The sequence below is a fragment of the Podarcis vaucheri genome (genome assembly GCF_965113315.1).
Source record: "Podarcis vaucheri genome assembly, chromosome: 6".
NCBI classification, from domain to species: Eukaryota; Metazoa; Chordata; class Lepidosauria; order Squamata; family Lacertidae; genus Podarcis; species Podarcis vaucheri.
Window position 1 is genome coordinate 69,217,678 of NC_138764.1, and position 26,843 is coordinate 69,244,520.

A 26,843-nucleotide genomic window follows, 5' to 3' on the forward strand; every position below is an offset into this window, starting at 1 on the left:
GGAGCGGAGACGCGAACCCGGTTTCCCAGATTACAAGACTACCGCTCTTAACCACTACGCCACACTAGCCGTGCTCTGTCCTCACAGCTGGAAGCAGTAATGCTTCTGAATAGCAGTTGCTGGAAACCACAAAAGGGGAGCATGCCCAAAACTTGGCCCTCCAGCTGTTTTGGGACAACAATTTTGGGACTACAATTCCCATCATCCCTGACCACTGGTCCTGTTAGCTAGAGATGATGGGAGTTGTAGTCCTAAAACAGATGGAGGGCCAGTATTAGACAATACTGGGCTAGATGGACCACAACAAAATAAATGTTCTGACCTGTTTCCTGTAAGACAGCTTCCAACATTCCTAAGTAACCAGAACTACAAAATTCAACACATTTAGAAGATGAAAATTAAACCCATCCACAGGAGGTTGAGCTCTAGTCTAATTAATCTAGAAACAGGGTTTGGAGGATGAAATATCCTTCACCCAGCTTTGCATCTTGCGTTACGCACATACAAAGCAGTAAATTGTCCATGCCAACAGCAGTGCCAGATTTAGGGGGATTTAGGCCCTCTAGAAAGCTGAGGCAAGCAAGGGCCCACAGCCCAGCCCAGGTGTGACTCACTAGCTCTGGGAGGAGAGGTGTGATTCCTCAGGTGGAGTAGGCTTGGAGCAGGTGAGGGTCACCTGCCTCATCAAGCCCAGATGCTGCAATCAGCATGCAAAGTACACAAAGGAAGCACAGTGAGGTGCTTGGTCTGCTCAACTACCCATGTTGATGGACCTTGGGCTAGGATGCTCCTGGACTTCTGCAGAACTTTGCTTTGGGTTTGACTATGGACTGTATCCTGACTGCTGGACTTCAGACGTGGCTTACTTGGATTGACCCCGGACTGTGTTTCCTGACCTTTGGACTTGTGTGGATTGACCCCTGGACTTTGAACTTGACATACTGACTTGCTGCCAGGTAGGCCAGGGGTTTGGGACGCAGCCTTACCTTACCAAATGCCCTATAAAACCTATGCCAATAAATTGAGAGTTAAGCCTTCCCCTTGTGACATTTCCCTGATTGAGAGCACCCTCCAGAAGCTACAATCAGCAAAACCTGGGAAAGATTAATACATTATTGTTTCCCCCTAATGCTGTATACTTGGGAGGCAACCTATACTGAAGCAGGAAAAGTTAAATACAAATATAACAGAAATCGGGAGCAACTGGTGGGGTGAAATGGTGGTGCTTAACTGACCTCCTGGCACCAGCTAACAACTTTATTCCCAGAGGCCTTTGGGATCTGACTACTTTTAAGGAAAGGGTTTTTTAAATAGTGCTGTGTTTACTGTTTTTGCTATCTGTATTTTAATATGTTTTGAGGGTTTTGCATTATTTTAATTTCATTATAGTTTTGTTATTTAAAAACTATTATCTTTTGTTTTCTTTTTTCTTTTTGCTTTCTGAGTTTTACCCATGTTTGCTTTAATTTTTGTAAGGTAACCATTAAGGGCGCGGGGATGGTGAGTTATAATTTAGCAATGATGATGAAGATGATAATGATGATGATGAAATTGAAACTGGAATCTGACAGTTGCACTCAAAAATGCATGGATGGTGAAGCTGGGTAGACCATTTTGTCAAATACTTTCCAGGTAGAAATTCTCTAACTGTTCAGGATGCGCTTGAAGGAGCAATTATCATTGGTGCAGCAATAAGACTACTAGCTCATTTGCAAAGCTAAGCAGGATCCAGTATAGATTGAAACTGGATGGGAGACTGTGTGTTGAGATTTCCTGCATTGCTGGGGCTTGGACTAGATGACCTTGGGGGTCCCTTCCAGCTCTTATGATTCTATTATTCTATTATTCTAACCTTAGGTAGAATCCTTATCAGAGAAGTGGTGTGCAGGCATAGACTCCTTGAAGTCTACTCTGTAACTTCCTCTAGAGGGCAACATTTCTCCATACATTGAGAAAGCTAAGTGGTAGGCGGACACATCATATAATTTAAATTCCAAAAACTATCTATCTTCATTATAGCTCTGAGACATAGGTATAATGTATTAAGCGGCAAAATGAAATTTATGTGGGCAATTCCACTTGTGTTTAAGTGGAATCCAGTCAGCTGTGTCTTTTTTAAAAAGTCACATTTATGGCAAAACCCCATAGGCATCATGAAGATGAAGTGAGATGCACAAGCAAGTTCTTTTCATGAAACTCTTTAGCATGCTGGCTTGTGCCGAGAAAGAAAGAAAACAGATGCTCTCTGTTCGTGTTATCACTGTCTTGCAGTAATGCAGGATTTTAAATACTAGAATATAGGTCTGACACATGTGGAGCAATAACAAAAGGAGGTATTCAACCAAGTTCTAATCAGAGTAAAGTTAAAGGTAAAGGGACCCCTGACCATTAGGTCCAGTCGTGACCAACTCTGGGGTTGTGGTACTCATCTCGCTTTATTGGCCAAGGGAGCTGGTGTACAGCTTCCAGGTCATGTGGCCAGCATGACTGAGCCGCTTCTGGCGAACCAGAGCAGCGCACGGAAACGCCGTTTACCTTCCCGCCAGAGCAATACCTATTTATCTACTTGCACTTTGACATGCTTTTGAACTGCTAGGTTGGCAGGAGCAGGGACCGAGCAACGGGAGCTCACCCCGTCGCGGGGATTCGAACTGCCGACCTTCGGATCGGCAAGCCCTAGGCTCAGTAGTTTAACCCACAGAATTATGGAAATCTATGGACCTAACTTAAGCCTGTTTATTAATTTCAGTGGGTTGACTCTTGAGTACAATTTAGCTGAAAAATGACCACATGGTGCCTTTGAGCATGTTCCAAGTGCAATTCCTTCACCACTAGCTAACACCTACTGGCACCCTTTTGCATCTGCAGTTAGCATGCCAGACTTCAAAGGGCTAGAACAGGGGTTGGCAACCTAAGGCCCATGGGCCACAAGCAGCCCATGGGGGTTGTTTAACTGGCCAATGGGGGGAAAAACCCACCCACTTGGTGACCCCTGCCGCAGAAGCTCCTGCAGCTAATGGGAAGCTGCACATGCCTCCTCCGCACCAGAAATAGTGTTTGCACATGTACGCACACACACTCTGGCCCACCATGGCGTCTGCAGGACCGTGAACCCGCCCAAGCCACAAAAAATTTGCCGACCCCTCGGCTAGAAATTCAGTATTGTGCTTGTGCGGTGGTTGTTATTATTTATTCAATTTCTATACCACCCTTCATCTGAGGATCACAGGGCAATTCACAATGTATATATGCATAATGTAGTAACGAAAACAATACACCCACCCCTGTTAAAAGGCCATAGATGGTTTGATTAGCCAAAGGCCTGGGGGGAGAGGAATGTTTTTGCCTGGTGTCTATAAATATATGATGATGGCACCAGGCAAGCTTCCCTGGTGAGAACATTCCACAAACAGGGAGCCACTGCAGAAATGGCCCATTCTCGTGTTGCTATTCTGCAGAGCTGTCATGGAGGAGGCACGCACTGAAGACCATCATGTCAGTTCATATGGAGAGAGGTGGTCCTTGAGGTGTGGTCCTGAGCCATTGAAGGTTTTATATGTCAAAACCAGAATTTTGAATTGGGTGGGGAAACTCAATGGCAGCTTGTGCAGCCAGGCCAAGATATTTGCTGCTACAATTATCTGGTCACTGTTTCCAAACTTATATCTTGCAGCTGTTTGTAGCACCTTTTAGTTTGAATTGCATAGGTTTGCTGTGTGTGTAAAACTGGGGTGGACTTCACGGAGGTGTCCACATTCCTTTTCTGTTATGAAAATCTTTCTTATGGCTCAGCTCTATAATCTTGGTGTCTTTGTGCTGGGACCTGATTTCCCCCCTCTTAATCTGAGCCATCTGACCTTGGAACATAAACAACCCTTCCACCTTGGCACTTCAAGCAGCCTCTGACCATGTGCAGAGCAGCTCTGCAAAAAGCAGACTCCAGAGGTGCTCTAGCAAATTTAGCAGAGCAGTATTGGCTCTTCCCCACCTGCTAAGCATCTGGTGCTACTTCAGCTGCCTGACAGCAACCAGTTCCTCACAATCAGGTGGTAAAAATAAGAGGACTCTTAAAAGGTAATGAGCTTCTTTTGACAATGTGCCATTCTAGGGACCAGCTAAACCAATTGCTACTGGCATGCAGAAATATAAATTAATGACTGTTGCTATGTAGCTTGGAGTGTGCTGATGACAGGTATTCTGGAAATGTAAAAGACCACTTTCATTGCTGTTTTAGAGGCACTCGCAGAGAAAGTGCATTCTGGTGCTCATTCACTCCCCTTTAAGAGCTGCCTAGCTACTATCTCATGAAAGGAGCCTCCTGCTTCCCTCCCCTTTAATCTCACTTTATTGTTAGCACAGTGCCTGCCTTTAATCCCTGCAGACCTGTAAGAGCAGAGCAGCCGAGTCAGAGAAGAGAAGTTGCTTCCTTTTTGGTCTTGAGGGGTAAGCTGATTCTATTTACTTGACAACCATTTCTGTCTTGCACCTGTTTTGTCCAAAGTACTGGGGGGCATTTTGGCCAGGCTATTACCAAGCTAGATTTGCCTCTGTGTGTCTTCATCATGACCATACAGCTTTGCAGATTTTGTTGCTTGGTGTCATACTTTACCTGATACTTTTATTCTGGGAGAACTTAAGCATGGGGTGCAGGGGATATACTTTGCAAACATTTGTGTTTATATGAAAATTAATAGTGAGAGAGATTTTGAATGCCATTCCATTACCGTCAGCCTAATGTATTCCTTTGGCATCAGTGGTGTTGCTGCATAGCTCATCGTCGTCTTCAAACATGCAATTAGCAAGGCTATATTAAGTTTCCCCTTCTTGTCCTGTTCTCTTAACAATGATTATGACTGCTAGAAGAGCTTGATTTGAACGACGCAGGAAATGAGCTGAATTATATTGTCAAATAGTTCTGATTACATGCATCATCTCTCTCTCTCTTTGGTTATACGGGCTGAGGTTAAGAGGCATGGCTTTGCCTTCCTTTGAATCTTAACTTTGTCTCTCAAGCAATGTTCCTGCAGTTTTTCTAATATATTATTAGGCAGCAGACCCAAACGGATCTGCCAGTACTGTAATATATAAAAACCAAGCACATTTTTTTCATATGAAGGTCGTAACACTTGTTCTTAGATTGTAATGGATGGCACATCATTCTGTGGATCAAAGAGAAGAAAACAAGTCTAGCTTATATTTATATGGGGGTTGGGGTTGGGGGGGAGGTAATACTCCCCTTAGACTTAAATAATGCAACTTCTTTCTGTCTGCAAAGCAAATAGATCTATTGGTTAAGCTACAGAAGAGAGCAATTCAGCAACTCTGCATGTTCTTATTGTTGGGTGGCAAAAATATATGAAAATGTGTGATGCATTTTACCTGCTTAAGGCTCTCCAGGGAGCAGTTGTCTTGTTTTATAGAGCAAACTTTATACATTGTAAATCAAGGGTAGACACTCCTGTGCTATACAAGCATTTGATTTTACAAGATGTATGACATACATAGTATGCGTCTATTCTTCCTCTGACTTACAGGTCTCATCAGCAATGTATTGAAAGTCTTTCCTCTTCCCTTCTCTCATGTTTTTCTTTCCATTCATCTTTCTTTTTGTGACAGAAGAGGATAATTTATGTTGTGCTTTTGAGCTTCTGACTCCCCCTTTCCAGTAGTATATATCAGTAGTCTTTAAGATTTAGGCTGGTTTTAGAGCAATTTAGTGGAAGCATTGAGCAGGTAGAGGGAATATTCACAACTATGGGTACTCGTACTTGTAGCTGTGCAAAGTTGCCTTGACATCACAAGTAAACAAAAGCTGTGAGCCCATCATTTACTATTTCCATAATCACAGAAGTTTGAAGAATGGGTTTCAATTTGAACTAGCCTCCAGCCCTTCTCTTTAAAAAAAAGTATGGGACTGCCTGGCGTCTTGCAATTATTATTATTATTATTATTATTATTATTATTATTATTATTATTATCATCATCATTATTATTATTATTTATTATGGAGGGAGCTCCACTGAGTGCCATGGGATTTGGCTCCTAGAAGAATTAGTTATGTACACTTATACCATACACAAGAGTAAGCCCCAATGAACTCAATGAGGTTTACTTCTAAAAGCAAACATGCATGGCATCTGGTTGCAAAGCAAATCTCAGGAAAGAACTCCTAAATTACCGTAACACAACTAGAAATTCCAAAACTATGTAAACGCTAGAGAAATCTGCAACAGGGTAAGTTGAGAGTTACAGAGATTGCACCACTAGACTTTTAAGACATTGGTATGCATGTATTTTCTCTTAAATTTCTGCATACTGGAAATGTTTCATTAGGTTATTTGAAAAGCCTACACACACTAACCTCAGGAGGTTGAGCAAAGAGAAATCAACACTTTAAAATCTGGTTCTTCTGTTTTTATGTTACCCAACAGATGGGTAGCCTAAGGAGGGCAAACATCAGGAAAAGAAGGGGAAGTGGTAGAATTTAGGTGCAAAGGGGGCATCTGTTCAGTTAACGACTTTATATTTTAGCTTTGGGATCCCCCCTACAACTGATGAAGATGTTCAAACTGTGTAAAGTGAACACATAAGAGGGATTGTGAGGATGGGCCCCCACTCTACATTTCTTCAGTTGAACGTTTGCTTAGAGCATATGTGTGTACAGTTTGTGTGTAGGACATTCTCTATTCAATTAGAGAACACCGCTTTACCAGAGTTCCTATTGTGCAGGTGAAGCTCTATGCAGGTTCAACTCTATACATGCAATCTGTAGATTGAATTGAAAGTGTGAAGACTGTTCTCCCACCTCACTGTATGTTCAGTGGACCGTTTGAACATCTGCATGAAGTCCCCATCCCCAGAGTTGAATATAGTGTGACAGAGGTATCATTCCACATCATGTCCTTCAATCTTTGGCTTTGTGCATGCACACCCAGTGTGGAAGCTAAAGCCCGGGCAAAAACTCCTGCTAGTGCAACAGGACTCCCACATCTTTTCTCTTTATATGCACCCTCCAAATCTGCTCTGGAGGCTCCAAAGAAGCCCCAGGACAGCATGCAGAAGGGATATTGTTCCATCTGGCAAGCAGAAATGCTTACACTAACCGAATACTCATAATAGTGCCATGTTGAATTCCACCCAAAGGCTCTATCATACTACTGTACATTAAGCTCCTTTAAAAAGTGGGGGGTGGCCTCCAACTGCCAGAGAGACTTGATGGTGCCCAAGCACCATTAATGAATGTAGCACATACTTGCAAAATGGTTGACAACAGAAATTGTTGATGGAATGGAAAATGAGATTCTCCAATGTGATCTGCTATCACATTCTAGGGTTGCCCTATTTCAAAAAATAAAATCCGGACACAAAAGTTATTTTTGCCCAAAGTTATTCAGCTTCTTTTGCAAAATCTCAGAGAAGGAAAAAATGTTTCTGAACTATTAAAGGTAAAGGTACCCCTGCCCGAACGGGCCAGTCTTGACAGACTCTGGGGTTTGTGCGCCCATCTCACATCTATTGGCCGGGGGCCAGCGCTGTCCGCAGACACTTCCGGGTCACGTGGCCAGCGTGACAACGCTGCTCTGGCGAGCCAGAGCCGCACACGGAACGCCGTTTACCTTCCCGCTGGTAAGCGGTACCTATTTATCTACTTGCCCCCGGGGGTGCTTTCGAACTGCTAGGTGGGCAGGCGCTGGGACCGAGCAGCGGGAGCGCACCCCGCCGCGGGGATTCGAACCGCCGACCTTTCGATCGGCAAGCCCTAGGCGCTGAGGCTGAACTATTGGGGGGTGCCAAAAGCATACATCCAGATTTCCCCAGACATTTCAGTGATTTTTCCGCCCGGGTACTGTTTGCAATGGCCGAATACTGGCTATGTCCAGGAAATTCCAGACATATGGCAACCCTATCGCATTCCATCACATGTTCATTACGCATTTGTAATATCCATAAGGAGAATGAGGCATCGTGTGGACCTTCCTAACTGTTCAAGGCACCATCAGCTTGGTTCACAGCTTCCCTGTTTGCTTGCTGATGACAGGGGCTTCTTGATTCCTCATGTCACTGCAGTTCATTTCAGTGGCTTATTCAAGCTATCTTTTGGAAGCTTAGCTTTCACATGGTGTCCATGTGAATTCACTGATCACAAGGTGAAGCATGCTGACTGGAACAGCTCAGCTGTATGTTTGATTTATGCTGTCTGCTGAACAGTCAGGCTCCTCAACTGAATGGCCTGAGAGGAGCAAACTTCATGGTTCCCTGTCCCATTTCTGGAGCAAGGACAAAATCATCACATTATCTGGAAAAGGTGTTATATACAAGAATGAAACTTCAGGTGCGGCAGATTCTATTTTCATGCTTCTATTCTTGTGCTTCAGAAGTCTTGTCTAAAGTAGAGAGAGGGGAAATTTAGACTTTGTCATTTTATGACTCATCAGCTGCCCACCTAAAAAAGGTTGGGTACTGATAAGAAATCTAATAGTTCAATCTCTTGAAAGCAACATTCTAATGATTAAAAAACTTGTCGTGACTTTGTTTGTTTTGAATATACTGCTTTGAGCACTGACATGATCGCTGAAAGTTTTCTGCTGTTGTTTTCCTCAGAGTTGTTTAAACAATTTTCAGAAAGTCAGTTTTAAAAATTAGTTTCACCCAGTCTTCATTGTGGATTACATGTCTCCTGATAAATATTAGCCAGTCTTTCCTGATGTTTCATGAGGATAGCAATAATAAAAAAGACATGCATATCTGTTTGAGAAGAGTTTGCAGTCTTACATTGCAATTCTATGCACGTTGACTTGGAGGTATAGTTTGAGTTTAATGGGAGTTAAGTGAATATGAGGTGGTTCTGTACCTCAGTAGAAGAACATACACTTTGCTTCAGTAAAGTTATAAGTTCAATACAATTAAGAAACTTGTATGCAAGGAACAGACGGGACTAAAGTTTTTTAACCTTGTGTGCTAAGGGGTTTGTTTTTTTGTTACTAGCAAGAAGTGTTATTTTTGTGGCTTGGGTTTGATATGAGAGAGGCTTCAGACATGATACCCCTTCACCTGGAGTCTCAGGTGGTACAACCCAGTTCATCACTTCAGGTGGTTCATTCTGCTATCTCATTCTTATGCACCTGTCAATCAGGTCTATTTTGGCCAGCCCAGAAAGAATTGCCAGAACTTTCTGGAAAATAACACTGTTCATTGTGCAGGCACTGCATTTTAATTTGTTAATGTACAATGTTGACAGTGCCAGATTCAAGTTTTATATTTGTGCATTGAACCAACAAGTTATATTATTCTAAAGAAGTGCTGAACCAATTCAATCTTGCCCAAGAGCCAACAAATAAGAACAAAATACAGTATTGCATTCAGAGTGGCTCTTTGGCTCAGTACTGATTAAACTATTTGAGGAATGAACCATCGGATGACATTTACCCTCCACATTCATTTGATCCTGTCAAAGTTCTTTTGATTAGGTGAACACTGACTTTTGCAATACAGTTCTGTGATGTGGCCCTGTTTTCAGGGTGAGGAGGATTTTCTCTGAGTAGGATTGTGTCTTTAAAATCCAGGTTTCAAATATCTGAATTGCCTCAAATTTCAGTGACGGCAAACTTTCCAGTGACTGTGTGACTCAGCCATGCAGTATTACAATTTGTGGTGTTTCTTGTGCAGATTGTTAGGTAGGTCAAGGACAATGCCAAATAAAACTAGACGGCTGCAAGTATTGACAATAAAGATTTCCCTTTTGAATCTGTCCATCAGCATGCAGATAACAGCCACAGAAAGCCATCTTTTACCGAGACTTGCAAGTTAACAGCTCACAGGGGAACATGCACACTTGCAAGTGGATAAAGGCCAACTCACATTTTGGCCTTTAAGGAGTTTGTAGACTGAAGCTGTCATTCTTTAGCAGCTGAGTCAATTTCTCTTTCAGTACACCTGAATTAACCTTTGAAACCCAATGCTGGGGCACTGGAAAATCATGTCACCCCATTAATTAAAGGTGGCAAATACAGTTTCAGTAGGAATTGAAAATCTTAACTACCTGTCACAAGAAGTGAACTTTTGGCTTCTTTAGCTATAGCTATTTCTCCCTGTTCAGAACGTTCCTTTTAACAAAAGATTCAATTAGGACACCGGCAAATTCAGCCATGGGCCTGGAGGCTCTCCCTCCTTGATTCTGAAAAGTGAGAAATGGAGTGTGCTTTAGTCCTTGAGGCAATATTGTTCTTAGCATCAATTCCTAGTCTTTGGTTCATGAAAAAGAGAGAAAGAGAATTCTCAAGTGCCTGCGCTTAATAGTGCTCCCAGAAATCTGTTTTGAAGGACTAACTTCTTAAGCAAAGGTATAATATTTTCTTGGTACATTTACATTTTCTGTTCATCATATAAAGTGCTACTGGGTACTTGACTCAATGTGGTGGATAGATTGGTGAGAAGGCCTGGATTCAGTTATCTACTGAGCTATGAAATTCCATGGATGACCATGGGCTTGTCATTCTCTTGTAGCCTCACAGGGTCGTTGTAAAGATTAAAAGAAAAAATAATGGGGCCACATATGCTGCTCTGAGCTCTTTTTGAGAAAGAGGGGAATTCTAATTAATCAATGCTTTATAGAACTAGGCTGTAAGAAGGAGCATCTGTTTGCATCTCAATGTGCAGAATTCCCACATAAGTAGGTATATTGTAAACCCAGATGATACAGAAACCCCCCAGTTTTTATTGATCAGCAAACAATTATGTTTTGGGTTTTTTCAGATATTGGTGCAGTGATGTCAGTTTCTAGATATCAGTGCAGGATACTCTAAAGCAGCCTTGGCCAACGCAGTCACCTCCAGATGTCTTAGACTACAAATCCCATCAGCCCCAGCCAGTATGTTCTGGTTGGGGCTGATGGGGATTGCAGTCCCAAGACATCTGGAGGCCACCAGCTTGGCAATGACCACCCAAGGACATAGTTCTTAAAATAGGTGCTGTCTAAGGAGGTTTCTAGTGGAGGCACAGCCACCTTCCTTGCTACTCACTCAGGTGGGTAAGGGCAAAAGAAGGCACAACTATTAAACGTGCAGGAGCGCTGCCTTATTTTCACCTGGCTACCCTACTGATCTTTCAAAATAGTATTGTTTGCCATTAAAAAAAATAGATGCACCCGCACTCATTATCCAAGGAATTGGTTAAGGAAAATACTGTTATCCAAATCCTGGCAAGGGTTCTCATGAAGAGTAAATGTCTTTCTAGGGTTTTATGTCCTGCCCCAGCTTCATGCCAAAGTAATATTGTCTTGTGAGTTCTACTTCAGGGATGGGGGAGCCTGTGGCCTTCAAGACGTCGTTGGATACCAACTCTCATAGGCCCAGCTGGTGCAGCCAATGTTCAGGGAGTTGATGGGAGTTGATGTCCAACAACATCTAGATATGTGTTTCCCATTCATATTCTAAGGATTTGATACATTCTGGACCTTTTTGATCAATTGGGCCATATAGTAATTTTTCGCTAACTTAATAAACTAAGCATTTGGGAGCATTCATGGCCAGTATCTTTCTTTAATTCCTGCTTTGAATGGAAAGTGTTAACTCTGTCAAGTTAAGGTTTGTTTCCACTAATTCGTATCTTGGAATAATTGACAGGGGCATTCATTCTCGTGGCTGTAGAACTTGTCTGGTTTTCTGTGTGCTTGCTCTGAATTCCATTGGTAGGCTATTAAACTAAATGAGCGTAGTCAGAATGAGTTCCTACATCTCTAAGAGCAACTATAAACTACCATCATTAGCATCTAAACTACTGTGTTAGCATCTAATATCCCAAAGCTTTCCATTTAAAATGAAGATGTGCAGGCAGCCACCCTAATAGAAATAGCAAGCATAATCATTACGGTGCATTGTGATGGGATTGAAAGGGAACAGTTTCCATGTGATTATTTCCAAAATTGATTCAGTATGGTAATTGTAACATGTCCTGCTCTCTGCGTATAAACAATGAACAGGTTTAATATCTTTTGCAATGAGAATCCAACCTTGTCTATCACAGTGAATAATAGGACTCAGCCATTAATAGAAATTATGCTTGTGTTTCACATGTACGTTTTTAGTGGCTCATTTCTTAAAGGATGTGCGTCTTCAGTAAGAATTGTAGGCTCTCAACTCGGCTAAGAATCAGCTCTCTCTTTAAAACTTTAGCTTTCAAAGTTGTGCTGAAACCCCTGCTTGGGTTTATTTTAGTCAAAACTTACCAGAGCACAGCCTGAGTGTGTGATGCCTTCTTTCAGTCTGAAGACAACAGCAGAAGAGGGTACCGCAAGAGCAAAACACCATTGTTGAATTCAGTAACGGATGGACCTACTGCACTACTAAACTTCAGAGACAATCATTTTGTTTATCTTGATTGTGATGGGCACAATGGTAGATTGGCAAGCTTTAACTTTCAAATGTTTTAACAATCAGTAGCAACAGCAAAATGCTTTCTCTAAAAAATAGGCTTTTTTCTTTTTCTTTTTCCTTTTGCTAATGTAGCTGAGTCCATAGACTTGCAAAACACCCCAGCAAATAATGTATGTGGTAGAGGAAAACTGTCTCTTCCTAAATTTACATTTTGTACCTTGCTGTGGCCGGTGGGTCTTAATGCCACAGCTACCTACCAATTCCTGGTTTAAAATATTGGTGTGTGATAGCTACAAGTAGTTATTCACCATAACTAGGTGTTGCCATGATAATTCACCTCATGCATTAGCAAAATGTATTTTTCTTCCCTTTGTGTCTGGTTAAAATTAACAAAAGCAAGTCCCATCTTGCAGGAATCCTGGGTTGAGAAATGCTGAAGACTGCTGGTTTACAAAATTTGTGAAGGTCAATTTTACCATAACCAGTCTAATGTTATAGTGGATATGGGAGACCAGCCATTAAAAAAGGGGGAGTCTCCTGCTCAAGAAGAATGACTTAGTATTCCTACACATTAAGTTCAATGGCTGTGAAGCACGATACCTTAAAACAGAGGTGGGCATGCTTGAGGCTTGTGGAATCTACTGGATGTCTTTTGTTTACTAGATCCCCAAGATCCATCAGCTAGGTTTGAGCCATAGTGATGCAGGTGGGACACAAAGAGGCTATTTAAACAGGCTCTGTGAATTGAAACTTAAGAGAGGTTGCTTCCTGCCCTACCCCATCCCCAATGCATTTCATTACTATTATATGTTGCTGTTTGCACCAGAGAGGAGCCAGAAATGTCTTCATCTGATGTGTATTACCTGTTTTGTTTCCCCATACTAAACTCTAATTCACTGAAGCTATCTGCACATGTGCCTGGCGTGCTCTGGTCCATGGGGTCACGAAGAGTTGGACACGACTAAACAATAACATCTGCACATGTACTACAGCTGCCTGAAATGTATACATCTCAGCTTAAGCATGGCTTCCGTTTTTCTTTCTTTTTTTATAAATTGGATAGAAGCTGGTTTGAAGGGAAATGAATCAAATAGGAGTTTTTCTCCAGCAGCTATGGGATACTTATAGGTTGTAGCTAATGTCACTTAAATTCAGTTGGCTTCAGACACCAGGGGTAGGATGAGCTAGATCTGGAGTAAGTGGTAATGTGTACACAGCCTAGGTGTTAGGCCCAGGAACTTGTATTCATTACCAGAACTGAACACTCAGCAGTTTCGCACAAAGATTCCCTCCTATTTGGCTTCCACCCCCACCCACATTTTCTTAATTTCAACAGAGAGAAAGAAAGGGTTATTGCTATTGTTAAACAGAAGTCAGAAACCTTTGCCAATCTGCCCAGACTCGCCAGGGGATCTACCAGTAGATTCGGATCTACTTTTTGCCCATCCCTGCCTTGGAGTACCACTGATGTGAGAAGCAGCCCAATCAACATTGCCCAAATTAGGCTAGACTTCATCACATGATAGTACAGAGTCCTTCGTGGGTTCACATAATTTCTAATAGTTTAGTCTTCCTCAGGCATGTGGTTTGAAGAAAGGCTACAGAGCAGAGAAGGGGACTGAATTACAGAAATGGGCCACAGGCTATACCAGAGCCTATTGGAAAATGAAATAGACCTGCCACACAAAGATGAGAATGTATCGGAGGGTTAGAATTAGTAACTGTGTTCCAGCTGCAAAAGCAGCAACTAGGTTTTGTTTTGTTTTAATCCCTGTAGCAGTTTTTACTTCTCTGACACCATTTTGATTTCCTGTCAGAACTCTCAGCTTCAACTCTGGAGAAAATGGGCTGCCAACAAGAGGAGGAGGGCAGTTCCTGGAAAAAACAAACCAGCAACATCAGAAAAACATTCATTTTCATGGAAGCACTTGGATCGTAAGTGTTCATTATTCTTTTTATTTATCTTTAAAAGCACTTATGCACAGTCCTCTCAAGGTGCAAGTAAGCACCCAACTGGAGGTAGACCACTGTTAGGTCATGGCCTGATCCAAGATGGGTTGCAACAGGAGCACTACCGCTATGCAAATACAGGGTAAAATATTAAGAAATGGGTCTCTAAATGCATGTTTGGGTTAAAAGTGAGTACTGGGTCGGAGAAGGTTGAAGGTACCTGAGGTAAACAACAACAGTAACAATGAAACCGGTTAAAAACAAATCAGTTGGCACAATATAATTAATAAGAATGCTCACCCCACTGTGAAAGAATTTTCAGAAAAGATAACTTCACACAGTACAGCAGGGGTGGGAAATGCTTTTCAGCCCCCATTCTCTTATGGGTAATCTTCTGAGGACCACATCCAGAACCAGAGGCAAAACTTAGTAGAGCAATGATTGTAACTAATAAAATAGTACATTGTGGTGCTGTGGGTTACACCACAGAGCCTAGGACTTGCCGATCAGAAGGTCAGCAGTTCGAATCCCCGCGACGGGATGAGCTCCCGTTGCTCGGTCCCTGCTCCTGCCCACCTAGCAGTTCGAAAGCACATCAAAGTGCAAGTAGATAATTAGGTACCGCTCCGGCGGGAAGGTAAACGGCGTTTCCGTGCGCTGCTCTGGTTCACCAGAAGCAGCTTAGTCATGCTGGCCATGTGACCCGGAAGCTGTATGCCGGCTCCCTCGGCCAATAAAGCGAGATGAGTGCCACAACCCCAGAGTCGGCCACGACTGGACCTAATGGTCAGGGGTCCCTTTACCCTTTACCTATAGTAGGCAAGTTTCTGCAATTAACATGCCCCACTCTAGCCTCATTCCACACAAGCAAGAGTCATTGTCAGAGCTCATAGACACTTTTCAAAGAGGAAAAAACACTCAAGGAGAATGCCAAACTGTTGGAGACAGAGGGGTTTGGAAGAGATCTTTCTTGTAGCAGAGTTAGTACAATTGCAATTGCTCCAAGTACATTAAAACTTGGTTAGATTTCCATCTGCTCTCATCCACCTTCAAGCAAATGTTCCCCACAAATAACTTTAAAAAGGTAAAGAACCCCTAACAGTTAAGTCCAGTTGTGAACAACTCTGGGGTTGCGGTGCTCATCTCACTTTACTGGCTGAGGGAGCCAATATTTGTCCGCATATAGTTTTTCCGGGTCATGTGGCCAGCATGGTTAAGCCACTTCTGGCGAAACCAGAGCAGCGCACGGAAACGCCGTTTACCTTCCCGCCGGAGCGGTACCTATTTATCTACTTGCACTTTGACGTGCTTTTGAACTGCTAGGTTGGCAGGAGCTGGGACTGAACAACAGGAGCTCACCACGTCGCGGGGATTCGAACCACCAACCTTCCGATTGGCAAGCCCAAGGCTCAGTGGTTTACAGCACAGCGCCACCTGCATCCCACAAAAAACTTAGGCTAGGATAAATCAGACACCGAGCTTTGCAAATAAGTGAATGTTTTGCTCAACAAGTTTCCAGAAGTTGCAGCAAACAAGTCCCCATTGGTCAGCAGTAAAATGAAGGTGAAAAGGGTTCCAAATGACTTAAAAGAAAAGTGCATAGTTTACTTCCAAAAAGCATCATGCAATCTTAGAGCGCAGGCTGTTAAATCTCCTTTTGGAGAGATCAGTTCACCTGCAGGGAGCCATGGCTGCATGGCTTCTTGCTTGTTTCAGGAACCATGAAAGGGGAAAAGAAAGGGGGGGCAGAGGCTGCTGATAATCTGCTAAGCCACACCCACTCTAATTTAAGATCAGGGTTCAGATTAACCCTTTCATGCACACAAGTGCGAGTCAGTAACTGTATATTACAAAAGAAGGAAGGCTGGTGTGGGGAGAGAGTATGGGAGGAGAGAGTATGGCTGAGGAAAGGGGGTGCCCTAAGGAGAGTTCCATGGAGAAACATAAGAGTGTATAATGGGTGTCATTATGGCCATTGGCCTTCCCTCAATTTGAACACAACCCACCATTAGCGTGGAAAGGAAGCCCCACTCTCACTCTCTGATAACAACAAACATGACCCAAGAGGCAGACAGTCAGCTACAAATTCCTTCTGAAAACCATGTGGATCAGACAGCAACTATACCAGTATAAATACAGCACAGCCCTAGCTCCCAGCAGCCTCAGCCAGCATGGCCAATGGTCACAGATGAGAGGAGGAGGAGTCCGGAGGGCCACAGGTTCCCCCCTCCCCGTGTGATGTCTAGTTAAGTTATAAGATGCAGTAGAAATCTTTTGTACAGCTTGCAGTCGTCATTTCTTACTGCCTGCTTCATTCCAGCTGAGTGTTTACGGAGTCATTTTACTTGCTTTCCCCCTTTCTCTCCCCCCCCCACTTTTCCATTCTGTTTGACAAACACAATCAGTGAGTTTCATAAGGACCTGTGCCCCAATTTCAGCTGCCACAGCCTCTTGATTATGATTACATGGCTGAGTGGTCAAAAGATTTCTCCTTCACACATTGCATCCTCTTTAATTCTGCCATGGCATTTAAGTGACTCCAATATTGTGCCACAAGTGTCATTTTTCTCCTCCCTCAAGCCCGTGAGGGGTCTGCTTGTCTTCGCAATTATCCCTGCCTACCAAGATTCATTTTGTTCATAATGGATTTTTAAAAACACTTTACTCACTGCCACTGTGTCAATTTGCATTTTCCCAACAGGCTTCCTTTTTTTTTTAGGTGTCTCAACAATGTCCCAAATTGCCTTTAGAAAGCCCCAGCCCTTATAAAAACCTTTGTATTTCAACTTTTACTTGCATCTCGACCAGGACAAATTACTGAACTGCTGATTTTCCCCGTGAGCAAAATTTGCATTTGGATGTATCCTAAAATGAACAAGAGGCACTTTAATCTTAAAAGCTATCAACTGCTTGAAAAGTATTTGTTGTTTTGAAATACTTATGTAGAAACAAGGTCTAGGCAGGGTTGGGTATCCTGTATGTAGACTGGGCCCTCTGTGGCACTTACGAAAGAAGATGCAAGTTTGCATAAAAGTTGCATATGCTTTATGTCACATGCGATGTTGTAGATTCTCTTGCTGGTTGGGGGGAGCAACCTCAAATACATCAGGGTCACAAGATCAAGGGAAGTAATAGTGCCACTGTATTCTGCTCTGGTCAGACCTCACCTGGAGTACTGTGTCCAGTTCTGGGCACCACAGTTCAAGAAGGACACTGACAAACTGGAACGTGTCCAGAGGAGGGCAACCAAAATGGTCAAAGGCCTGGAAACGATGCCTTATGAGGAACGGCTAAGGGAGCTGGGCATGTTTAGCCTGGAGAAGAGGAGGTTAAGGGGCGATATGATAGCCATGTTCAAATATATAAAAGGATGTCATATAGAGGAGGGAGAAAGGTTGTTTTCTGCTGCTCCAGAGAAGCGGACACGGAGCAATGGATCCAAACTACAAGAAAGAAGATTCCACCTAAACATTAGGAAGAACTTCCTGACAGTAAGAGCTGTTTGACAGTGGAATTTGCTGCCAAGGAGTGTGGTGGAGTCTCCTACTTTGGAGGTCTTTAAGCAGAGGCTTGACAACCATATGTCAGGAGTGCTTTGATGGTGTTTCCTGCTTGGCAGGGGGTTGGACTCGATGGCCCTTGTGGTCTCTTCCAACTCTATGATTCTATGATTCTATGACAAGTGAAGTAGTATGATGTAGGAATAATGGAGACGACAGGAGATTGGATGCAGGTGAGCTGTGAAGAAGCACGCTGGCAATCATGCTCCAAGCAAGCTGCTGGCTAGCTCTATAGAGGCTCCTTTTATTAGCAGAAGTCAACAATTGGAAACAGTAGTGAAACAACCCTGAACTTAACGTATTTCCATCTAAGCACATTTCCAGCATTAGCAAATACACGTGTCAGCAGGTGTTTCCCTAAAATGTTCCCCGATACTTGATTACGTCTGTGTCCCTGGTCATGCTCCAGCCAAGTGTTATGTCTAGTAAATAAATCTGTGAGAGGACAAACAGGCGAAAAACCCTGTTTTCTATCCAAGAAGGCAAAAGGTCAGGGAAAGCAGGTGCAACGCTCCTTGACATACTGTTGCATGTCAGGTGCGAGGTTTGCCTTCGCAAAGCGGAGCATTACCTCCACATCAAGATATCCAACAGAGAAAATATGAACAGCATACCTTCCAACACAATGTGGCCCAAATCTGGGACACCATCTTCCAGGTCCACACTCCTGTGTTAGTCACGTGACCTGTGCAAGATCACAGTCCCCAAAAGGCACTTTTGGGAGCAGCTCCATGCCCCAAAAAAGTTCAGCTTGAAATTGCAAAAGACTGTGGTGGCCACTTTGGCCACTGTCCTTTCGCAAGAAAAAAAAAATGATGTCCCTTTTTTCTGGGGCACTTGATGGGTATGCAACAGGTGAAGCTTGCCCCATATTTGTAGTTCCAAAAGGCTTATTCCGTTCAATATATTTCTGTCCCCTAGCTGTTAAAGGCATAAAAGTCCTGCTCGCTTCTAATACCAACCCGTAACCATGCAAAGAAGTCAAGTTTCACGTGTTGGCAATGAGTTATGTTACTGCAGGTCAGGTATGGGGCCCTCCACATGCTGCTGAAACTACAACTCCCATCATCCCAAGTCATTTGCCATGCCTGCTGAGGGCTGTAGTTCAGCAACACCTGGAGGGCCAGATAGGTTGTTTTATATCTAAAAGCTGATTGTTATTTCTGGCTAATCAGAAATCGGCTTGTAACTCTCCTGTTACGGAAGTCAATTGCGGCTTGTACATTGCTGCAACAGGCAATTGAAGTGCAAGAGGCGAAGGAAATGCCAAAATAAACAGCCCCTGTGCAAAGTACCAAGCCTCCCTTCCACTTTATAACAAAGCTATAAACAGCCAGTGGCAGTGTAGGCCTATAATGGAAAATGATACAAGAATTGTGAGCAAAACTGAAATATAATTGATACGGCTAAATGAAAGCTTCATTTGCTAGAGAGAGAAAAGCAAAACCCTATTTCAAGGATTTGAAACTGACAAATTTACCTGACTTTGAATAGTGATGGAACTGGAGCTTTGGTTTTACAAGAATATACAGAGGTCTGTTCTTTTAAATGCTTTTAAAATATATTGGGTGTATAGCCTGCCTTTTTCACTTATGCTTTCATGAACACATGTTCTAAGCTGGTGATGCATCGATGGTTAGTCACCCCAGGGATGAGATCAGTTATCCAGAGCCAGTACCCTGCAGTGCAATACAGAAGGAGGCGAGAGAAAGCTTTTGTTTCCTCTGCGCCAGCTTGTTGATTCAAGTAGTCTAAATGTGGGGCTGTAATTATCTTAAACTGTTTAGAAATGAAAGATAGAACAGATGCCGGAGCATCTGAGCTGTGGGCTGCTGATTTCCTACTGTCTTCAGTTACGAGGAAAGATGCTGCTAGAAATTCTGACTCCTTCCCCGATGCAGTGGGCGTTTCGGTGGGGAAGCGTTACTGAAAAGGGCAGGTAAGAGAATAAAATAAAGTGCAAGATGGAGACAAGAGCACCCAGAATCTCATCAAAACGCCACGATTCCGAGCTGTTCACACGCCACATGTGTGTAGGTGCGCTGTGAAACCGTGGAACTTGCTGGTTCTTCATTTGTGATCCTAAGTTAGTAGGCTTCTGTTCTCTTTAAAAAAGCAGCACATTAATTTTCCAGACCTCATAAAAAAAGAAAAAGAAACCAGGCATGGTGAGCTGAGCACAGGCCATGCTGAGGATCAACATGGATTAGACAACGTTCTCAGAATTAGCCATTAAATACATAGCATTAAAAAAAGTTGGTAGTGGGTGTGGTGGATCAGTCATCTGGCCTATGGGGCTCTTAGGGGGCCTTTGCCACAGATGCAGTCCTGATCTAGATCAGAGCCCCCATACCTACTATTTGCATTGGGAGAAAACTTCCCTTGGTGTGACTATGAACTTTCGTTCCAATGCAAATATGAGGCACAAGGTGGCCAATTGGGATCACAGGGTTGTATCCAACGAAGTTTTACTCAGAGTAAACCCACTATGACCAATGGGTCCCAAGTTCATTGTGTTCTTTAATTTCAATGGTTCTACTGAGTATTGGGTGCAACCCCTAGAAGGTGGTAAAAGGTTAAAGGTTAAAGGCCTCTATAGTCTTGATTTAGATTGCATGGGGTAGCATGCTTATGACTTGGTGCAATTGCTAATTGTGGGGATATCATTTTGTCTGCCCTTGCCTTCAAATACCCAAAGGAAACAGGAATGAATATGGCTTATTCTGCACAATTCTTAACAGTAGTATTGGTAGCAGACATTATGCCACCCCCATCCCCAAAGTACTGTTTACGCTTGAGGAAGGTTCAGCTGTGCTGTGCAAATTATGGGTTGTTGAGGGCAAGCATCATCTAGGAACTGGCATGTGTTCCATCCTGATTTCCATGAAGAACAGTTTAGCCAAAGAAGCGAATCAATAATGAGTATACATCCTATCTTCTTTCCCTATACCTTTTTGTTGTTGTTGTTGTGATGCACAACATCCATATGCCAGTGCTAGTCACAGTTTCAGCCATCCACTGGTATTTCTGGGACAGCCGAATTGGCAACAGAAATACCTGCAAGGAATACTAAATGCAAGTTGCCCCATGCAGATATTTCCCAGATAGACCCTCTGTCTCTATCAGCCCATCTGACTACAACCCACAAGCCCAGCAGATTAAGCACTGCTGAAAGAAACTACAGGGTTTCTCTGAAGATCATATCCATGGAGATGGCTTAAAGAGAGCTCTTGTTGAGGAGCAAGAGAGAGTGGATAAGAATCTGCTGTGCTTTGTGGTGTCCCTGCACACCACCATCACTAACCAGTGTGATCACTAAAAAGGAAGTAAGAATAGGCTGCACATTCTAAGACCTCCCAAGCCATTGGCTGAACTGCTGTGATGTCATGTAAGCCTAGAAATCAAAGAAATTAGCCTCTCTCCACCAGTGGTTGAGTTACTGTTGTGTCATGGGATGCTTACAAGATGAAGAAGACAACAAGGCATACATCGTCTTTAACTGCTGCTCCTTCACTGGCTAAGACTCACAGATTCCACTGTTGGTGGAAGAACACTAAGAAGGAGACTGTCCCTATAACGACCTTTTTACATAACCTGGTTAATGATATTATTCTTATTGCTCTTATGTATCTCCTCCAGGGCCCTTTTGGCCAAAGAGCAGAATAAAAAAGTTTAGTGGTTTGAACCTGAGGAGTTCAAGATGTCTCATAAAAGGGCCTATATATAGGATCTGTTTGGTCGAAAAAGCAATGTTAAGTGTGTATGTATGAGAAAGTGTGTGTATTTGCTTGCAGGAAGAGACAGAGGGACTACAAAGAAGGTACTGCAAACATACCAAAAAATGTTCAGGGTTTTTTTTTTTAAGTCTCTAGCTTATTTAAACTTCAATTTACTTTTGCATCGATGCAGCATCAAGATGAGGTAAACAGGCAGGTGGGCGTACTGAATGGAAAATGAAGCTGAAGGATAAAGAATATGACATTTTTAATCCAGATGGCTTTGAATTATGTTTCTCTTTGAAAATGACACTAAGGTCTGTGAATGGGGGAAGAGAAACCACAAACATTGCAAAAAGTTAGCCAGCGATGCAACATTAAAAATGCTTTGGAGAAGACGCTGACTTTGTCTCCCAGAGAACATTAGGGATCCCTTCCCCATAAATGCACCATGCGGATTGTGGAATGCATTTCCTCATGGCTGAAGGACAGCTCTGGAAGAATCTTGCTTCAGAAGTGTGAAGCTCCTGTGGAGATGTCAGTAGAGTAGCCATTACTAGCTGCAAGGGCTGCTCAGGTGGTGATAATTCATCACGACTGACCTGTAAAATAGACAGCACTATCTCGGCTGCCCATGTGTTTAGCTGCCTGCAAAAAAGCCTTTAATAAGATTGCAAGCTTTAAAAAAGTTAAAAATACACTTCCTGCCATAGACCTGAGAGCTGCAGTGGGTGTTCATTTATCAGGTCTTAATTAAGCCTCGCTAGTAGGCTGATCAAGAACTGGACAACTAAGGTCAGAGGCCAAAAAAGAAAGTTTCTGCTTTGGCTGAAATAACTGGTCATTTCCCACCCATTGTTTGACTGCAGGATTTTGATGAACCTGCTGATGCATGATCCATATAGGTGAGCAGCCTGGCATACACAATATAAAATAACACAAGCAGAAATGCAAACTGCATCATCCTACAGCTACTCCAGCCATGACAAGGAGTTTTCAACCTGGGCTCTGTCCCGGGGCGCCAACTCTTGCATCTGACATGAGCTAATTTTATGCAAATCTGTGGCCTCTCCTGACATATTTATTACTGTTGATTTCCCTGCGTTTATTCATTTATTAAGTGTAGATGTTGCCCTTCATCCAAAGATCATAGGGTATTTTATTCTGAGCTTCTTTGCAGAGCTGGCCATGTCAGAAGACGTGCAAGAGAGACTAGATGGGTGTGATGCTTCTAGTGTTGCAGGGGGCAGGAGGCGAGAGAGAGAGGGCATCTCTTGAATTATGCCATCGCAGCCTCTGTGTAGTAAAGCTGCCCTTGAATTTGGGGAACCCTTGAATTTGAGGAACCCTTCTGCCAATGAGCATGCAGATTCTATCATTATTCCCTCAGCACAGCCTGACCACTAATGCAAGGATGTCCAGAGAAAAACAGTTCCTACCATTTCCCAAGCCTTTACCTACAACAATGGATGTGTGCTGTACTGAAATGCCTGACCAAAAGTGTGATGTGCTGGAATCAACCTGAAGCCCATCCCATTCTAGTCCTATAGTCACTTTCTGAATCAATGGAGTAGAAAATAGCAAGGGAAATCAAAGGGCCAAGACACCAGCGGTTGGATGTGTATTAGATTTGCCTTGGTAGTTCAGTCAGTAGAGCATAAGACTCTTAATCTCAGGGTGGTGGGTTTGAGCCCCACGCTGGGCAAAAGATTCCTTCATTGCAGGGAGTTGGACTAGATGACTCTCACCGTCCCTTCCAATTCTACAATTCTGTGATTCTAGATATGCCTCCAACCCCTCCTTCCCCCCTCATTGAAAGCTGCCATGTTGATGCCATCTTCAAACATATCAATCCGAGTCTTCATTCTAGGTTTATACATTGCAATGATACATTATCAAGAAGTTTTTTGTTTAATCTTTGCAGCTGTTATATTTCAGCCCTCATAAATACCATCACTCTACACTGCTGTTTTCTCTACATTTCCTATGCAATCACTCGGTGGAGAACTTCAAATCCCACTGTGTATTTATGCAATTAATATACTTGAGTTTGCAGCCAACCCCCCAGGTCTAATTACTAATGCCATCTGCATATGAAAGGAGTGTTGATTTATTACCATTTTCCTTGCTGGCTATTAATGTGAAAGTGTTTTCTGCATGTGTTCTGTGATAGAAGTTAAACCATGTCTCTGAAATCGATTTGCCTACCTTTCAATCTTTGCTTTCCTCACAGAGGTGCTTTTTCAGAAGTTTTCCTGGTGAAGCACCGAACGACTGGCAAGCTTTATGCCTTGAAATGCATTAAAAAGTCACCTGTTATCCGGGACAGCAGCCTAGATAATGAAATAGCTGTGCTGAAGAAGTAAGTATAGTTGGGACACCAAAACAAAGCCAGGTGCTGTTTCCAGAGCCTCGCAAAAAGGCTACTAGATATGTATATATGAAGCACCAAAGGGCATCAACAAAAAACATGTCCCGTGAGGGACAGAAGAAGTCATAGCTGAAACAGCGAAGTTTCATATTTGATTTAATGCACTAAAGAAAGAAATGCTTTAGATATGTTTTCTGATTTGTTCTTGCCATGTTGCAATCCAGGAACCAACAGAATATAACAGCTAAAATTTAAATCAGCCTTTAGATGGCACATGTTAGCTTAGTGGCATGGCTTTTCAAAGTGGGTGACAAGCTTTTGTGAGGGCTTAGAAACACCATAGACTTGTTGTGATTCATAAATGGAATAATTTAGCATCTCAGAGTGATTTTGCAATACAATTCAAACCACATACAAAACAATATCATTTATGAAAGCCCAGCCCTACAGGAAGGGTATAAGAAAGTAATTTTGCATGCATGCAGATATCAACTGGGGTAGAGGGTAGGATCCACTTTGAAGGCTTTTTGAAAGAGAAAAATTTTCAACATCCAGCTATAAGGCAAGAAAGCACCAGATATGTTCCAAAGAGCATGCGCCACCACACTAAAGACCTGGTTTTATCATTATGCAGAATGGACTTCCTGATGGTCTTTTGCAAATGAGGGTGATGGACCATGATAGCTAAATAAAAACTCTATGTTCAGAGGCAGTGTTCCTTGAATTATTATATAGCATAGTCAATCAATGGGAGATAGTTATTTCTTTCATGCCACTCATTCCAATTGTTCATCCAATAATTGCAACAAAAAGGTGGGTTATCTCAACCTTCATTCTGATCCCTCAAATAAATATTTACACTATTAAGAAGGTGTGGTAAAACTTAGAGAGGAAGGGAGGGAAATATAAGAGCTGTTTCTGGGGAATTCAACCTTTAGTTGCATCATTAATGAGATAAGTGCAAGGAGGTTTTTATTTGAATGATTATTTTTATTGGGTGGAATCTAGTGTTTGCAAGTGGAATTTCTCCATCCTCTCCTTCCTCAGCATTCCTCCTTTATTCTGGTGGTTCCTCCAACCTTCCAAAGTCGATTCTGAGGGCATGTGGAAGGGTTATGGGGCACAGGAGAGGGTAGTGAAGGCCAGTTATGCAATCATTTGATGCAACCCATTATTTTTTGTGATTGTGATTATTATATTGTATACTTGAAAGGGCAATTCTGCCCTAAGAAGCAGTATATAAATTAGGTAATAAATAAGAATGGGGGTATGCTTCCCAAAGACTGAGTGTACATAGCAAAACAGGCTTCAGAAACTGTGTGCTTTCTAAACAGATAAACTCTTCTCCTTAAGAACGTACTGAGGGGGTTTTGGTTATAGCTGGGAAGAAAATTTCTCTTGCTCTTAGAATTTCAAACAATTTTTTGTTGTTGTTCCTTGAACAGAAGAGACTCACAGTGCTTAGGGGGAAAAGGATGCTTCCCACTTTCCTGTGTAGATCGAAATAAGTACCTCGAAGTAATGGTGCTTCATTCTGAAAAGAATAAGTGTTGCACAAGAGAGGAATTGCTTTTAGTTTGACATTTTCTGACACTTGCTATGTTGTGAAACATTTCTATCTTTGGTTGCAGAATAAAGCATGACAACATAGTGACTCTGGAGGACATTTATGAGAGTACGACCCACTATTATCTGGTCATGCAACTGTAAGTAGAGAAATGTCAGTGAGTTGTTGTGCTGTAAGAGCTGCATCTTACCACATTTTGTTTAAGGCTTTCTCTGAAGTCTGACAGTCAATTTATGGAATATTAGTTGGGCAGCTGTAGAAATGGTTTTACCATTTTTCTATTTTGAGTCTTCTATTTTCTCTTATTGCACACTGCTTCAGTAGCTTCTGGCTATGAAGTGACAACATGACTGAGGTCTATCATACACATCTTTGCAATGAAATCCATACAATATCCCAGAATTGCAGATGGTACAATTGTGAGCCTCATTTTCATAAACCCACCCATAAGTCCACTTCTTCCCCCTCCATTAATAACAGCTTGATAAGGAGATATTTAGAGCAGGAAAAGGAAAATTGTAGGTGGGATTGAGGGAGGGATCTGGAACAGAAGGGAGAAGAGCACTTTTTAAAAACTATTCAGCTTTAAAGAGATTGATCCCAGTGACATTAATATCCATGTGCAGGCCACTTTTCACATTTATTCCACTTGAAGTGTTTTGGTCAATGGGCTGTGGGGAGTGTCTTCTTCAATACAAGTGACCCATCCATAGTGGGCAGTTGAATTCTAAAGAAAATCTTCAGACTCTACCTCATCCCCATTTTTTTAAAAAGGCAACTAAAGATTGTAGCCAACGAAGTCATCCAATTAAGAAAAGTACTTCCATTTGCACAATGGAATTTTCCCTCCCACTCCTTCCCCTGCAGTTCCCCCAAATTTGTTCTGGAGTAGATTTTGTGGGGCAGGGGGAGAGTAGAGGGAGAGGCAACTTTTGTTCTGCAAGCAGAAGTCTTCGTGCGAATGGAGTGATTTGCTTGGATGCAACCCTGAGGGATTAAAAGAGAGATTTCTGATTTGATTTCATACTGTGACCATTAAAGAAAATAGGTTAGTGTGTCAGCAATCAGGTTCCGAAAGCCTTGCTGGATTAAAGGTTGATTCTTCTAATGAAGGTACTTTGTGACAATTAAGTACTAGTAAATCAGATTGCTTCACAGAAGACTCGAAAGAGATTTGTGAGCAAAGTTGGTTGTTGTTGTTACTATTTTCTTGCCTGTATGACTGGGTTGCACCAGCCAGTCTGTGCAGCTTCCAACAAAACTACAGAGGAAAGGGTTGGGGATGGGGGATTTCAAGCACTGAAAGGA

The 26,843-nt window shown here is 42.6% G+C and overlaps 1 protein-coding gene across 3 annotated transcripts in view; it reads left to right on the top strand.

The window, feature by feature from the left end:
• The first annotated feature begins 4,133 nt into the window (after window positions 1-4,133).
• Window positions 4,134-26,843, top strand: part of CAMK1G (calcium/calmodulin dependent protein kinase IG) — a 39,449-nt gene continuing 16,739 nt past the window's right edge. Inside the window, exons 1-4 of one of the 3 annotated variants that reach the window (XM_082228356.1) lie at window positions 4,134-4,443; window positions 14,189-14,306; window positions 23,831-23,959; window positions 25,600-25,674. In XM_082228356.1, coding sequence (XP_082084482.1) covers window positions 14,215-14,306; window positions 23,831-23,959; window positions 25,600-25,674 — 296 coding nt within the window. In that variant the 5' untranslated portion in view covers window positions 4,134-4,443; window positions 14,189-14,214. Of the gene's footprint in view, window positions 4,444-8,028; window positions 8,333-14,188; window positions 14,307-19,668; window positions 19,821-23,830; window positions 23,960-25,599; window positions 25,675-26,843 lie in introns of those variants that run through there. The other 2 variants (XM_082228354.1, XM_082228355.1) reach the window with 2 other exon arrangements.